Source organism: Erpetoichthys calabaricus, chromosome 2, assembly GCF_900747795.2.
Source record: "Erpetoichthys calabaricus chromosome 2, fErpCal1.3, whole genome shotgun sequence".
Classification (NCBI taxonomy): Eukaryota; Metazoa; Chordata; class Cladistia; order Polypteriformes; family Polypteridae; genus Erpetoichthys; species Erpetoichthys calabaricus.
In genome coordinates, this window is record NC_041395.2 from 93,227,986 (window position 1) to 93,241,347 (window position 13,362).

Here is a 13,362-nt window from a genome sequence, read left to right on the forward strand (position 1 = left end):
TAACCTGTATGTGAAAACAAGTGTATGGTAAGCTATGTAAGTTAACATTTAGAGATATATCCAAATAAATATCAGATATCTTAAAATGCAGTACAGCTTTACAAAATGTGTTCTTGCACATTTAAAGATATCCACAGTGCATTTTGATATCTCTCAAATGTACTTGAACATAACTCAGATAATATTTTCAGAAAACTCAAATATAGATTCCTGTGTACTGAACTTGCATTTTAAAATACCTAAAGTTTATTTTCAGGTCACTAAAAATCATATAAAATTTAGTTTTATTTTATTTTAAGATATCTTGAAATGCAGTTGTGATGCCCCAAAATATTCAAGACATTAAGAAATGTATTTCTGATATATCATTACTGGCAAGAGGCAAAGTCACAATATCTGGGAGTGCATTTGAATTACATTTAAGTGTGTTTTAGATAAATGGTATTCAGATATCTTTAAATAGCTTCCTGTTTTTTTTTAAATATTTTAAAATATATCTTAGAGATCTTGAAATACACTTTGAGATATTTAGTCTGTAGCAGAATGACTTTTGAAGATATCAGAAAATGTGAAAAGTTACATCCTTTGAGTAATTTGGTTCCACATATTTGATCCCTCTTGCTCTGATCTGCTTTTCCAACCCATCATCAAACTGTTTGGACACAAAATAATGCTGCTTTTCCATTAACAGCAAAACTTTACAGTTATCTGAAACAGACCAATGGCCTGTTTTCAAGTGTTGCACCATTACAAGCCACACACCACTTCTGCATCAACTACATCAGACATAGATGACACAGCTTTGCAAATTTCTCCTCATGGAATATATTATTAGAGCAATCTAGATGACAACAGGCCAATTGGCCCAACAAAGCTCGCCAGTCCTCTCCACTTAATTCTTCTAAAAAAACATCAAGTCAGGTTTTGAATGTCCCTAAAGTTTTACTGTCTACCACATTACTTGGTATCTTATTCCAAGTGTCTATAGTTCTCTGTATAAAGAAAAACTTCCTAATGTGTGAAATTTACCCTTAACAAGTTTCCAACTGTGTCCCAGTGTTCTAGATGAACTCATTTTAAAATAACAGTCTCGATCCACTGTACTAATTCCCTTCATAATTTTAAACACTTCAATCATGTCATCTCTTAATCTTCTTTTGCTTAAACTGAAAAAGCTCAGCTCTTTTAATCTTTCTTCATAATTCACCCTCGTATTCCTGGGATCAGTCCAGAGCAGTGTGGTGAGTGGTTAAGGCCGTGGACTTCAAATCCTGCAGTTGTGGGTTCAAATCCTGCTGCTGATGCCATGTGACCATGAGCAGGTCAACAACAGCATTTATTTATATAGCACGTTTTGATGTAGCTCAAAGCGCTTTACAAGGTGAAGAAAGAAAAAATAAAAACTAAAAATAAGATTAGACAACACTAAGCAACAAAGAACAAAATAAGGTCCGATGGCCAGGAGGATAGAAAAAAACAAAAAAAAACTCCAAAGGGCTGTAGAAAAAAACAAAATCTGCAGGGGTTCTGAGGCCACGAGACCACCCAGGTGCAAAACCAAAAGAAATGTAACCAATTGTATCATAAATGTTGTCAGTTGCCTTGGATAAAGTAGTGAACTGTAAAAGTAAATTAATCTGCTTAGTCGCTCTTTTTTCTAGTAGCTGCTTTGTCCTTTTTGTAGCTTGGAGACAAAAACTGCACACAAACAGTATACAGTACGAGGCCTCACCAGGGCATGGAAAGTAACTAGTGCCGATTGTTCTTTTGCAACTTTTATTATTCTTAAGTTTTTATTTTTCTTTGTCATTGTTATTAACTTTACATGAGGTTTATTTCTGCCATCCTCTTTGATATCCCACTGATATTCTTAATTTAATTTTGAATTTTCATCAAGCCAATCTACAGGACAAATTTTAACTTAATCTATGACCCAGTTGCAAAAAACTTATCAGATCCAAACAACCAAAGAATGTGGTCAGGCCTAGTTACTGCATAATAATTAAGGACAAAATCCCCCTTTGTCCCCAACATCAAAATGGCCTAATTAAAACTACTCCTATTACTATGGGTTCTACAGAGAAAGAACCAAACCAGCCAGCCTCACTGTGTCCATTCACTTTCATTAAAAACCATGTATGAACTACATATATATACATATATATATATATATATATATATATATATATATATATATATATATATATATATATATATATATACAGTATATATATATATATATATATATATACAGTATATATATATATATATATATATACAGTATATATATATATATATATATATATATATATATATATATATATATATATATATAGTATCGTATCATATTTTTCAGTTTATGTTGCAACATTATATTTGTTTTGATGCTGCATTTCATATTTTAATATTATAGTTATAGTAAGTAGAAATGTGCATGGCGAAAATAAGCCGAAATTAAAACAGAATTCAATCAATCCACTTTAGCTTTGAAAGCATTTCATATTCATACATACTGATTTCATGTCTTGAAATGTCTGCATATCCATCGGGTTACTAAAAACATCTGGAAACAACTACAGTATGCATTTCTTTTTCAAGCTTTGTGTTCTTCTGTGTTATACAGCTCACTGCCCCACCACTTTATAACTTTAGTTCTGATGCATCGCAAACAAATGGAGCGCCCTCTTGTGTCTGTTAATGTATTTGTTTGGGAATGAAAAAGCTAGAATTAAGATATCAGAAACTAAATTATTCATGAACTTTTTTGCTTTTGTATTTTTCTGTGTTACAAGTCTTTAAAAAAACTTTAAAAAATATTATTATGAGTGTAATAAATCTTCAATTCAAAATGTATGTGTATTCAGGGGTTTATCATATCAAGAAACATATGTGGCTACTCATTTTTAGCCTTCACAATTTATATATATATATTTCCATAAGTCCATAGGTCTGAATCACAATCTGATTTATTTGGGTGGTCACCTACCAGGTAATGTATATGCCCACTCATTTTCAAGAAGCAGATCATAGACATGTTATGGAGTACCTGTCAAATAATACAAAGAGTCCATGACATGTGCTTCATATATTGTGGAAACCAGCCAGGACACAGACAGGCAGACACTGATGGTTCAAAACCACATACACATTTATTATACATATTTCCAACTATTTACAAAAGTACCGCACAACCCAGTGATTCTGCACCAAGCACCCTCATTCCAAGCCTCTTTCAATGCCTTTGTTCACCGCCTCCACTCCTTTCCTCTGAGCTCTGTCCACTTCCACCCGACTCCAGCTCCCTACTCTAGCTCCTCAACTGTAGGAAGGCGGCACCCTTTATAGTCACTCGAACGTGTTCCAGGTTCTTGCTGATGCTCTTCCGGCAGCACTTCCTGGTGTGGCGGAAGTGCCGCATTAGCATCCTCATCCGGAAGCACTCCAGGCATTGTTGGAAGGTCCTTCCTCCACCTTCTCAGGTGTGTCGGAAGTGTAGCTTGGGGTGCCCCCTGGTGGTAGCCACGGGCCCCCATGGGTTTGAGCCTCCCTGCTACTTCCCCGTGGTCCCCTTGCTATCTAGGGCGGTTGCCCCCTCATGGCCCGGGGGACGTATAGATCCCCTTCCGGTCCTTCCAGGCGTCCCAGCTGGGTCTGGCCCCCAGCCTCCTGCCACAATATATATATATATATATATATATATATATATATATATATATATATATATATATATATATATATATACATATATATATATATAATGTGTGTGTGTGTGTGTTATTATTTTTATGCTAGCACAACAGCAAATTTTGTTTTGTTTGTGGTTGCCACCATTTTGTGAGTCCTGTCATTGGGTTTTGAGTGGTTTTGTACACAACAGCATCTGATGTCACAGAGAAAAGGCTTTAAGTACCAGTGTAATGGGTCATTTGTTATCCATGATTAAGGATGAAAACAAAAAGTTTTGTGTGTGTTTCTTTTTAAATTCAGTCTATTAGAAACATTATTTTACTCCTTTGACTATGTTTTTTGGTTCTTGGTTTGGCTTTGGCTGCAGATTTACTGTAGTGTCTTTGGTTACTCACCTGTTTCTGACTATCAACTACAATTCATTTCTTGTACCACTGCATTTATTTTTTTATCTTCTCAGCCTTCAGGTAGATATGTTTGGTGATAAGTTTTGGTAATTACACAGTACTTGTTTTGTCTCTTTTGAGGAAGGCAAAGGGTTGCAGTGGTTAGTGCTACTATCGAAGGGGTATGAATTCGGTATCTACAAAGTTCCCTTTATCTTCATGGGTTTTCCCTGAGTGCCTCCCATCTCCCTGAAGACATGCATGTTAGGTTAATTGGCTGCTCTAAGTGTGAATGTGTGTTAGTGGGCTATTCGATTGACTGTCACTCCATCCAGCTTTAGCCTCTGCTCTGTACCCAGTGCCGCTGAGAAATGCCTCTGTACCCAGTCACTCTGAATTGGACAAACAGGCTTCAGAACGTTATGTAAATTGTTCCAATCACTTTGTACATTTAGGTAAACTTGACATTGTTTAAGCTTAATAGGTTGGAATATATGCAATTCTTTTCATCTACTTACTTAAAAATGCTTGCACAGGGTTTTGATGTGTAAGACTAACATTCTTATCTAAAGAAACTTGTTTAAGACTTAGCCTTATAAACATTCCCGCGATGTACCAGTAGATAAAAAATCAGCACTCTATAGTATCATTAGAGGTTAACTTTTTTAATGGATTTATCCTTTGAACAGGTAAAATCGCAGCTATAATTTTTTAAGGCAGTTTTATTCATATTTTGTATGTTGAGGATTTTGAATTGAAAAGGTTTATTTTTACTAACATCTTGCTTTTGTTGTTTACATGACACTCCGAGCAGTGTCATGTGACTAATTCATTCATGTCATTGACATCATCTGATATGATGCTTTAAATATGCTGTATTTTGTAGACTTCATTATCCAACAGTGGTTATTCTCAGCAAAGCCTCCAAAGATTTACCTCTAGTAAGCCCTATTATTAGGAATTCTGAATTCCTTTCAGTCCTTGGCTTTGATTTCTGCTCTGCCCTTTTGTTTTTTTTTTACTTGCACATCTTGCCTTTTTGGTTCTGCCCTCTGCCTGTTTTTGTCCCTGATTCTGATGTGGTCTGCATGACCATCATCGTCAAGTCCTTCCGTGAGAACCCTAAATACAATGAGGACTGATTGAGGTCATTTATGTGAGGTAGAATTCCCAGAGGGGACTGGGCGGTCTTGTGGCCTGGAACCCTTGCAGAATTTATTTTTTTCTCCAGCCGTCTGGAGTTTTTTTTTTTTTTTTTCTGTCCTCTCTGGCCATCGGTCCTTACTCTTATTCTATGTTAATTAATGTTGTCTTATTTTAATTTCTTACTTTGTCTTTTATTTTTCTTTTCTTCATTATGTAAAGCACTTTGAGCTACTTTTTTTGTATGAAAATGTGCTATATAAATAAATTGTTGTTGTTGTTGTTTTGACATCTCCTGGTTCATTGACCTTCTCACAATAATTTGGAGATGCTGACTCATAACAGCAGCTATGATACATCAATATTTATTTTAAATTAAGTCGCAGCAGTTGTTTACTGTCAGCCCACGTTTATCTTTACAGTTTGTACATAAATATATTTAACATGCCATAATAATATAACATTCTCAAGCCCACTTAATTCATTTTAGGGTCAGGACAGAATTTAAAATATTTATGGCTAATTGTGGAATTGAGTAAAATATATCATCTGATTATTCAAAACTGACTTTATATTTTATTTTGAACCTCGTTTAGCTTTGTTACTTATTGTGCTGCTCTTCCAGCATATTACTGTGCCAAGTGGGGCATTTTGGACTTACTGTATTGTTAAGAGGAGCCAATCTGGAATCTCTCCAAACTTGCAATAATGCCAAGGCGTTTTAAAGCTCAAAAAATGATGGCTTTATTGATAACAGAGAAGAGGTGTAAACAAGAAGAGGACACAGAGTACTGTGTATTCTTCTGGCACTCCCATCATAACACACAACCACCTGGTAGCATCTTCATTATCTACACTGGCTGAAGCAAAGCTTCTACTTTTGTCATTCTGGGTTTTACTATTTGAAAGTGTCTTTTAGTGCATTAGCATCTGTAGAAATACAGGTCTTTTGATCTGTCTCAGTGAGACCATAAGAAGTATAACCCAGGGTCAGGATTACTTCCCTATATATGGTGAAGTTCTAGTACATGAAGCAGCAGCAGAGCATGTATTTCTATTAATCATCACACCTCTCCCCCTAGCCGAAACCTTTTACACCTTTCTCCTTTTCCATAATAAAACAGGAATGGAACTAAAAGCCATACCCATTCTATTTCCTACATTTCTCTTCTCTGTACTCTCTCCAGAGTTAATAATAATCTTTTCTATATTTTCATTACTAGTCAAAAGTCGTAGAACACCTCAGTTTTCCAGTTTTTCTTCAAATTTGATCAGCTGAGATGTAATGAATAACCTAAAATGGTGAAAATGTAAGCAGTAAACTGCCAGATGTTTAATTTTAAAGTTTAGGTTAGCAAAAAGTGAAAAAATGGAAATGTCAAAATATTACAAATGGGAACAACTAATAGGTTACAACCTACAAATGTACTGCAGCAATTAAAGTAAATTAAGCCTTGCAAGTTGAGGCAAACAATTTGCACAGGTGTTCTGACTTCTTTTGATTACTTAAAAACTCCTCTGTCTATCTTAAAGCAGAGTTGGAACACACCATCTACACACTAGAAAGTTGTATAAATTCCAGAGATAATGGCAAATAACAAATTAAATGAAACAGAGCATGACTACCCTTCAGAGTGTAGCCCTTTCATTTAGAGAAATTACCAAAAAAAACTGAAAGTGTCAGTGAGTACGGTGTCCTACACAATCAAAAAACAATTGGAAACTGGAAGAAATTTTAAGGGTGGCACGGTGGCGCAGTGGGTAGCGCTGCTGCCTCGCAGTTATGAGACCCGGGTTCGCATGTTTGCATGTTCTCCCCATGTCTGCGTGGGTTTCCTCTGGGTGCTCCGGTTTCCTCCCACAGTTCAAAGACATGCAGGTTAGGTGGATTGGCTATTCTAAATTGGCCCTAGTGTGTGCTTGGTGTGTGTGTGTGCCCTGCAGTGGGCTGGCGCCCTGCCCGGGGTTTGTTTCCTGCCTTGCGCCCTGTGTTGGCTGGGATTGGCTCCAGCAGACCCCCGTGACCCTGTAGTTAGGATATAGCGGGTTGGATAATGGATGGATGGATGGAAGATATTTTGATAGGAAGGGATCTTGCAGACCCAAAGTCACAACCCAATCAGAAGACAAGTTTCTGAGGGTCTTATGTGATATGTGTCTCACAGCACAAGAGATTCAAGCACAACTTAACAGTGGCAGTAAGAAAGCCATTCATTAAAGGACAAAATAGGGCCTTGAAGTGCCAGCTATGGACTACTGCAGACTGGAAGAAAGTCTTATAGACAGATGAACCAAATTTGAAAATCTTTGGTTCATCATGCAGGATGCTTGTACGCCATTGAGTTGGTGAAAGGATGGTTCCTCAGTGTGTGACAACAACTGTCAAACACGGAGGAGGAAGTGTGATAGCCTTGCATTCTTTTGCTGAAGGCAGAATTTTTGACTTGCATAGAGTGACTGGCATTCTGAATCAAAAGGGTTACCACGGTTTGGATGTTATATCAGCAAAAGGTGGCTACTTTGATGAATCAAAAATTTGAACAAAAATGTGTACACTTTATGATTACTTGAATTATTTTGAATTCACCATTGTTTATTTGTTCTATGACTTGATTTCATGAAATATTAAGATATTAAACTGTGTGCATTTCCATAAAAACGGAAAAACCAGAGGTGTTATAAAACTTTTGACCAGTAGTGTATTTCTACATGAAATCTGAAAATGTCATTGTACAGCTTAAGTATAACCTCTCTTGGTTTGCACACCAATATTAGAATATTAGAACATTTGAAAAATTTTGATGAGAACAGGTCATTCTGCCAAACAAAGCTTGCAAATCCTATCCACTAACTTTCTTCAAAATAACATCAAGTTAAGAATTGTCCATAAAGTCCTTAAATACTACTAATAACATACTACTAACCTGGTTATTGATTTTCATTGAACTAAAGATACTTTATGTCTAATCACTATTCGGGGAGTGGATGTAGAGGTGATCCACTCCTACAGGACCACATCCGTGACAGATTGGACTGGCCTCATAACACTGAGGAACTATATAAGAAAGGTCAGAGCAGGCTCTTCTTCCTTAGAAGTCTGTATTCCTTTAATACAATTAGCATTGTCCTTCACATCTTCTACAAATGTGTGATGGCCAGCACAATTTTCTACTCTGTGGTGTGCTGGGCTGGTAGTATCACTTCAAGAGAGGACCAACAAATCAACAATTAAAAATTAATTAAAAGAGCAGGCCCAGTTATGAGGCATGCTTTGGGCTCCCTGGAGGTGGTAGCAAAGGAGAGAATTAAGACAAAACTGATTGCCATTATGAACAATACTGCATATTCTCTCTCTGACACAAAAACACTGAGGACTTTCAGCTTACAAATTATTCAGCAGAAGTGTGTCAAGAAATGCTACTGGGGCTCCTTTGTACCAGCAGCAATATACCTGTACAATGCCTCACTGTGACTGGGACTGTCAAGTCAGAAGTTTCTTTCTTTTTAAATCCTCTTCCTTTTTGAGTCATTCTGGTGAGTGTTCAAACTATAGCGTGTGCGAACAGCCCCCCTGCTCACACCCCCTACGTCAGGATCAGAGAAAGTCAGAGCAAGAGAGACAGAGAAAAGTAAGCTGGGTAGCTTCTCAGCCATCTGCCAATAGCGTCCCTTGTATGAAATCAACTGGGCAAACCAACTGAGGAAGCATGTACCAGAAATTAAAAGACCCATTGTCCGCAGAAATCCGTGAACCAGCAAAAAATCCGCGATATATATTTAAATATGCTTACATATAAAATCCGTGATAGAGTGAAGCCGCGAAAGGCGAAGCGCGATATAGCGAGGGATCACTGTATATCTATATTTATGTATGTATTTATTTATTTAAATAGCTTCTGTATTTGTTCCCACTGGGAACAAATGAAGTTCTATCTACCTTTTTAACTGCTTCTGCACCTTGTCTGGATGCAGACTATGGTGAGTCAATACTGTTTCATTTATTAAGTTAAGGTTTATGCAAGATGTGCTGATATTACTGTGAGTGAACCAAACAAAAAACATTGAAGTCTGTGAGTAGCTTGAGAAAAGTCATAAACAATTGAGAATATTTGTTGCTTCCAGTTTTGGCTCTGATATTTTTTAGGGGAGTGGCACTGTGGCTTAGTGGTAATCACAACACCTCATAGGTCAAGGGCTTTTGAATGCCTTACCTGGTCATTTCTTGTGTCTAAATGTGTTTTCCTCTAGTTACTCCTCTGAGTTTCCTCCCATATCACAAAGAATCCAAAAATGTAATCAAAAGGAACAAAACAGAAGGATAAACAGTCCTTAAATCACAAAAAGCACAAATAAACTCACCACTGACCAGACACATTTGAAAAGAACTGCTAGGCACTGTGGAAAACCCTCCAGGTTTACAGGGTTAAGGGCAGTTCCTGGAGATGATTGGCAGGTGGCCCCACCTCTTGGAGAACCACCCACAAAGAAAGCACATGGAACATAATAAAGGCAGCTTATAGACAAGATCAAACACAAGGACTAATGCACATAATCAACAAAAGCAACATTAACATAAATAAATGGCAAAAAAGTAACAATAAAGACATGAAATAAGACTTTCAACCCCAGCCAGGGAAGGAACCCTGGCTGAAAAATGAGAGCCCTTTGGGATTTCGATTGGTTAGTATTGCGTAAATGTAAATTTCAATTCTTTGGTTGTGAGATCTAATGTTATATAAAGATTTCTTTATTTCCTTATTGCACATTTGTTCACTGATGTCAGGCATACCCTCTGTTGATTTTATTATAAATTAACTTCTATAAACATTCCTTAAAATGTTATATGTGTTCTACCTGCTACTACTCCTGCTTTTTCTCTTTGATTTCAGATCACAATTATCTTCAAGGACTTTAAAGAGTGCATAGACCAGCAGATTTACCAGGCCGAGTTAAACAATGTGCCAGCAGCTTTTAGTGATGGGTCCACCAATGGAGGAGAGCGCCGGGGAGGAAACAGCCTGAAAGTTCTGGGACAAGTAGCTGGGCAGAGTATTGAGATCCAGGCAGCCTACATTGGGACCACTATTATTGTGCGCCAGACTGGCTCATTCCTATCCTTCGCAATTCAGATTCCCATGGAAGTAGCTAATACATCCACAGAGGAACAGGACCTCCAGCTGTGCATGGGCGGCTGTCCAACATTAGAGAGGCTCCCTTTCTTTCCTTCCTCATCAGCACTACAAGAAGCAAGGATAAAATGTGGCAAAGAATTGCCAAAGGAGGACATTTATTTTCAGGCCTGTGTTTTTGATGTTTTGGCCACAGGAGATATAAATGCCACTGCTGCTGCCACTTTGGCTTTGAAGGATGCTAGAATATTTATCCAGGAGAAGGATAAACTACACCTTTTACCCAGCCTATCTAGTAAAAATTCCCCGAGTCATATGGCATTCTCTTTAATGCTGTTCTTTGTGATGATATTCAGTATTCTGTAATCTTTTCATCCTCGTATAGCCATCCTTGATTTTCTTTACTGGAGGACATTGTGAATCAGCCTTTGCATTTGTAGCATCTCAAAGAGGTTGAAGAGCATCTCCATTTAAACAAATCAGGACACAAGGCCATGAAAGGATTATTATGGATGCCGAATCATTAAAAAAAACATTAAGCGCTTGTAATATTGCACGCTTCCATAAAGCAAAAGTTTGTTCTTTAGATTTCCACTTGATGGGATTTGTGAATAGAACAATGCTTTTATTTTTTTCCCATTTATTTATCTGTAGGTGTGGATTCAATACTTCTCCAGCATAGTGAAAAACAGATGTTTGTAATATATAATATTTTATGACACAGCACATTGCTAGATTAATGTAGAAATGTTTTACAATTTCATACTCTTCTGGCAAAGCAAAAAAATAACAATTCCATCCAATACATATAAATATACCTCTTTGTGACACATACATTTTATTCTACAAAAGGAGTCATGGAACTTGATATAAAGTGAAATGCACCAGTAACTATACAAACAAAAAAAAATTACAGCATAACCACTAGAGCAACAGTGGGAATATTACAAAGCACATAAAAGGGAAAAGAACCATTTTGCCCAATAAATAAGGTGCCTCACATCTCATTGTAATAGAAGAAGCAGCTGGCCTGCTTTCCTCAAAGACTTCCTTCCTCTTTTACCTCCGATTTTCTTTTTGTAGTCCTCCTTGACAGTGAGGTGTTGTTCATTATCTCCATACCCTGATCTGGTACACCAAGGTTAGTTCATTTTCAAGTCCTTATTAACATTTGAGTTCAGGGTGCACTTCAAACTCTTCTTGCCATTAAGCCACACTGCAACTCTTCTCTCTTGACATTCACATTGAAATGTTTAGACACTTAAGAGTCTTTCTGGGTTTCCAGCCAGTAGATTTGCTGCTTCCTCTGTACTATCATCTATTGTGAGAGGAGAATGTATTATTGTTTAGTTGAAAGAAATTTGACAAATGATGGGAGACCACTAAGTCCGTCAAGCTGGTTTATCTAATAGTTAAGCTGTCCCAATATCTTATACAGATTCTTCTTAACTCTTTTAGGGCTAAATATTTTTTTTTACTTTTGTTCCAGGGCAAAATATTTATCCAAAAAACTGTTTTCCAAAAATCAATGGTTTCACACATAAATCAACAAAACATACTTATTTATGACACATATCACTCTATTTTATGTTCCATGAGCCCCTACAGTATGTACATTTACATACTTATTACATACCTGCTTGTCTTGTCACTCATAAACTGAAAAGCACTTTCTGGAAAAAAAACAGCTTGAAGTAGTGGAGTGGCTGGTAATCCGTAGTGTCCAGTGGCACCGTGTAGTTTAATGAGGTCCAGTAGCCAGCTTACCTTCCACGGATCTATGTCTGTGTAGTCCTCCCAGGGCGAATGTTGCTATAAGCACGTCAACTACATGAGCGTGTGCTGCACTAAAATCAGCTGGGAAACAATCGGCTGATGCAGGTACCTGTCTTTCGTTTTCGATATCCAGATTGTGTGCATCAGATTCAGAAATCGGTAAGTGTCTGTGTACTCCCCGGGAGAAAGTTGCCATAGGTGCGTTAGCTGCACAATCAGCTCGGGACTGAACAGCTGATGCAGACACCTGACTTTTGCTTTCGATCTCCAGATCACTTGCATTAAAATCGGAATTCGATAAGTTAGAGTCAGATTCAGCAATAATTAAGTAAATAATAAGAATGGAGTATCTTGCTTTGCGCATTCGCTCGCCCGATGTTGACGGCATTCTAGATGTTGTTTGCTCCACGTTAGTCAGCCACACACAGGGATTCAATGTCAAGTCAATGAGTCTAACAGAACTCCTAGCAAAGAGGGTCTACCTATAATGTAACGGTGAGTTTTATCGACTTTTACAGCTTTTTTAAGTTTAATCGATATCCGCCCTCAACCCGTTGTGTCGACAAAACTCGACATCTGCCCTAAAAGAGATAAAGGTTGTGAAGGTTTCTGCTTCAACTACATGACTCGGTAGTTTGTTCCAGAGTCTCAGAGCTCTTTGTGTTTCCTGGCTTCAGTCTTAAGTGCACTTCCCCTAAATTTCCACTGATGTCCTCGAGTATGTGATTCACCCTTAAGATGAAAGAATGGTGCTTACTTTATCAATGCCTTTGAGGATTTTAAAGACCTGGATTAGGTTCCAACACGTCTCCTCCGCTCGAGAGTAAACAGGCTTAATTTTTGAGTCTGTCGGAGTAGGACACATCCTTACCCCATAAACGCATGTCAAAAAGGAGTACCCAGCATTTTTATAGACAAAAGGGGTAAAGCAGTCATGAAACGCAGTCAAAAGGGGCATAGTGGCCAATGAATAGATAAAAAAAGAGGAAAAGTAAAGAAATGATGAAATGAAAAAGAAATGAAGAACGGGAGAAACAATTCTGACAAATACCATGTTGTGTTTTTGTTATTTGCAATACTACTAATAATTTATGAGAATATATTTATAAATGATTTAAAATACAATACAGACTTTTCCTTGGGCAAAAAGAAAGTTGCACTAACACGTCTTTAGTTCCAATGCAATCAAACCTAATTCTTTGTTTTTATTTCATATTATGTTCACTTATGAACACTTCAGT

General features: G+C 37.3%; 1 protein-coding gene across 2 annotated transcripts in view; it reads left to right on the forward strand.

The window, feature by feature from the left end:
- hjv (hemojuvelin BMP co-receptor) overlaps window positions 1-11,068 on the forward strand; it is a 39,839-nt gene extending 28,771 nt beyond the window's left edge. For both annotated transcript variants that reach the window (XM_051922816.1, XM_028794132.2), the window contains exon 4: window positions 10,106-11,068. In XM_051922816.1, coding sequence (XP_051778776.1) covers window positions 10,106-10,711 — 606 coding nt within the window. In that variant the 3' untranslated portion in view covers window positions 10,712-11,068. The remainder of the gene's footprint in view (window positions 1-10,105) is intronic.
- The last annotated feature ends 2,294 nt before the right edge of the window (window positions 11,069-13,362 follow it).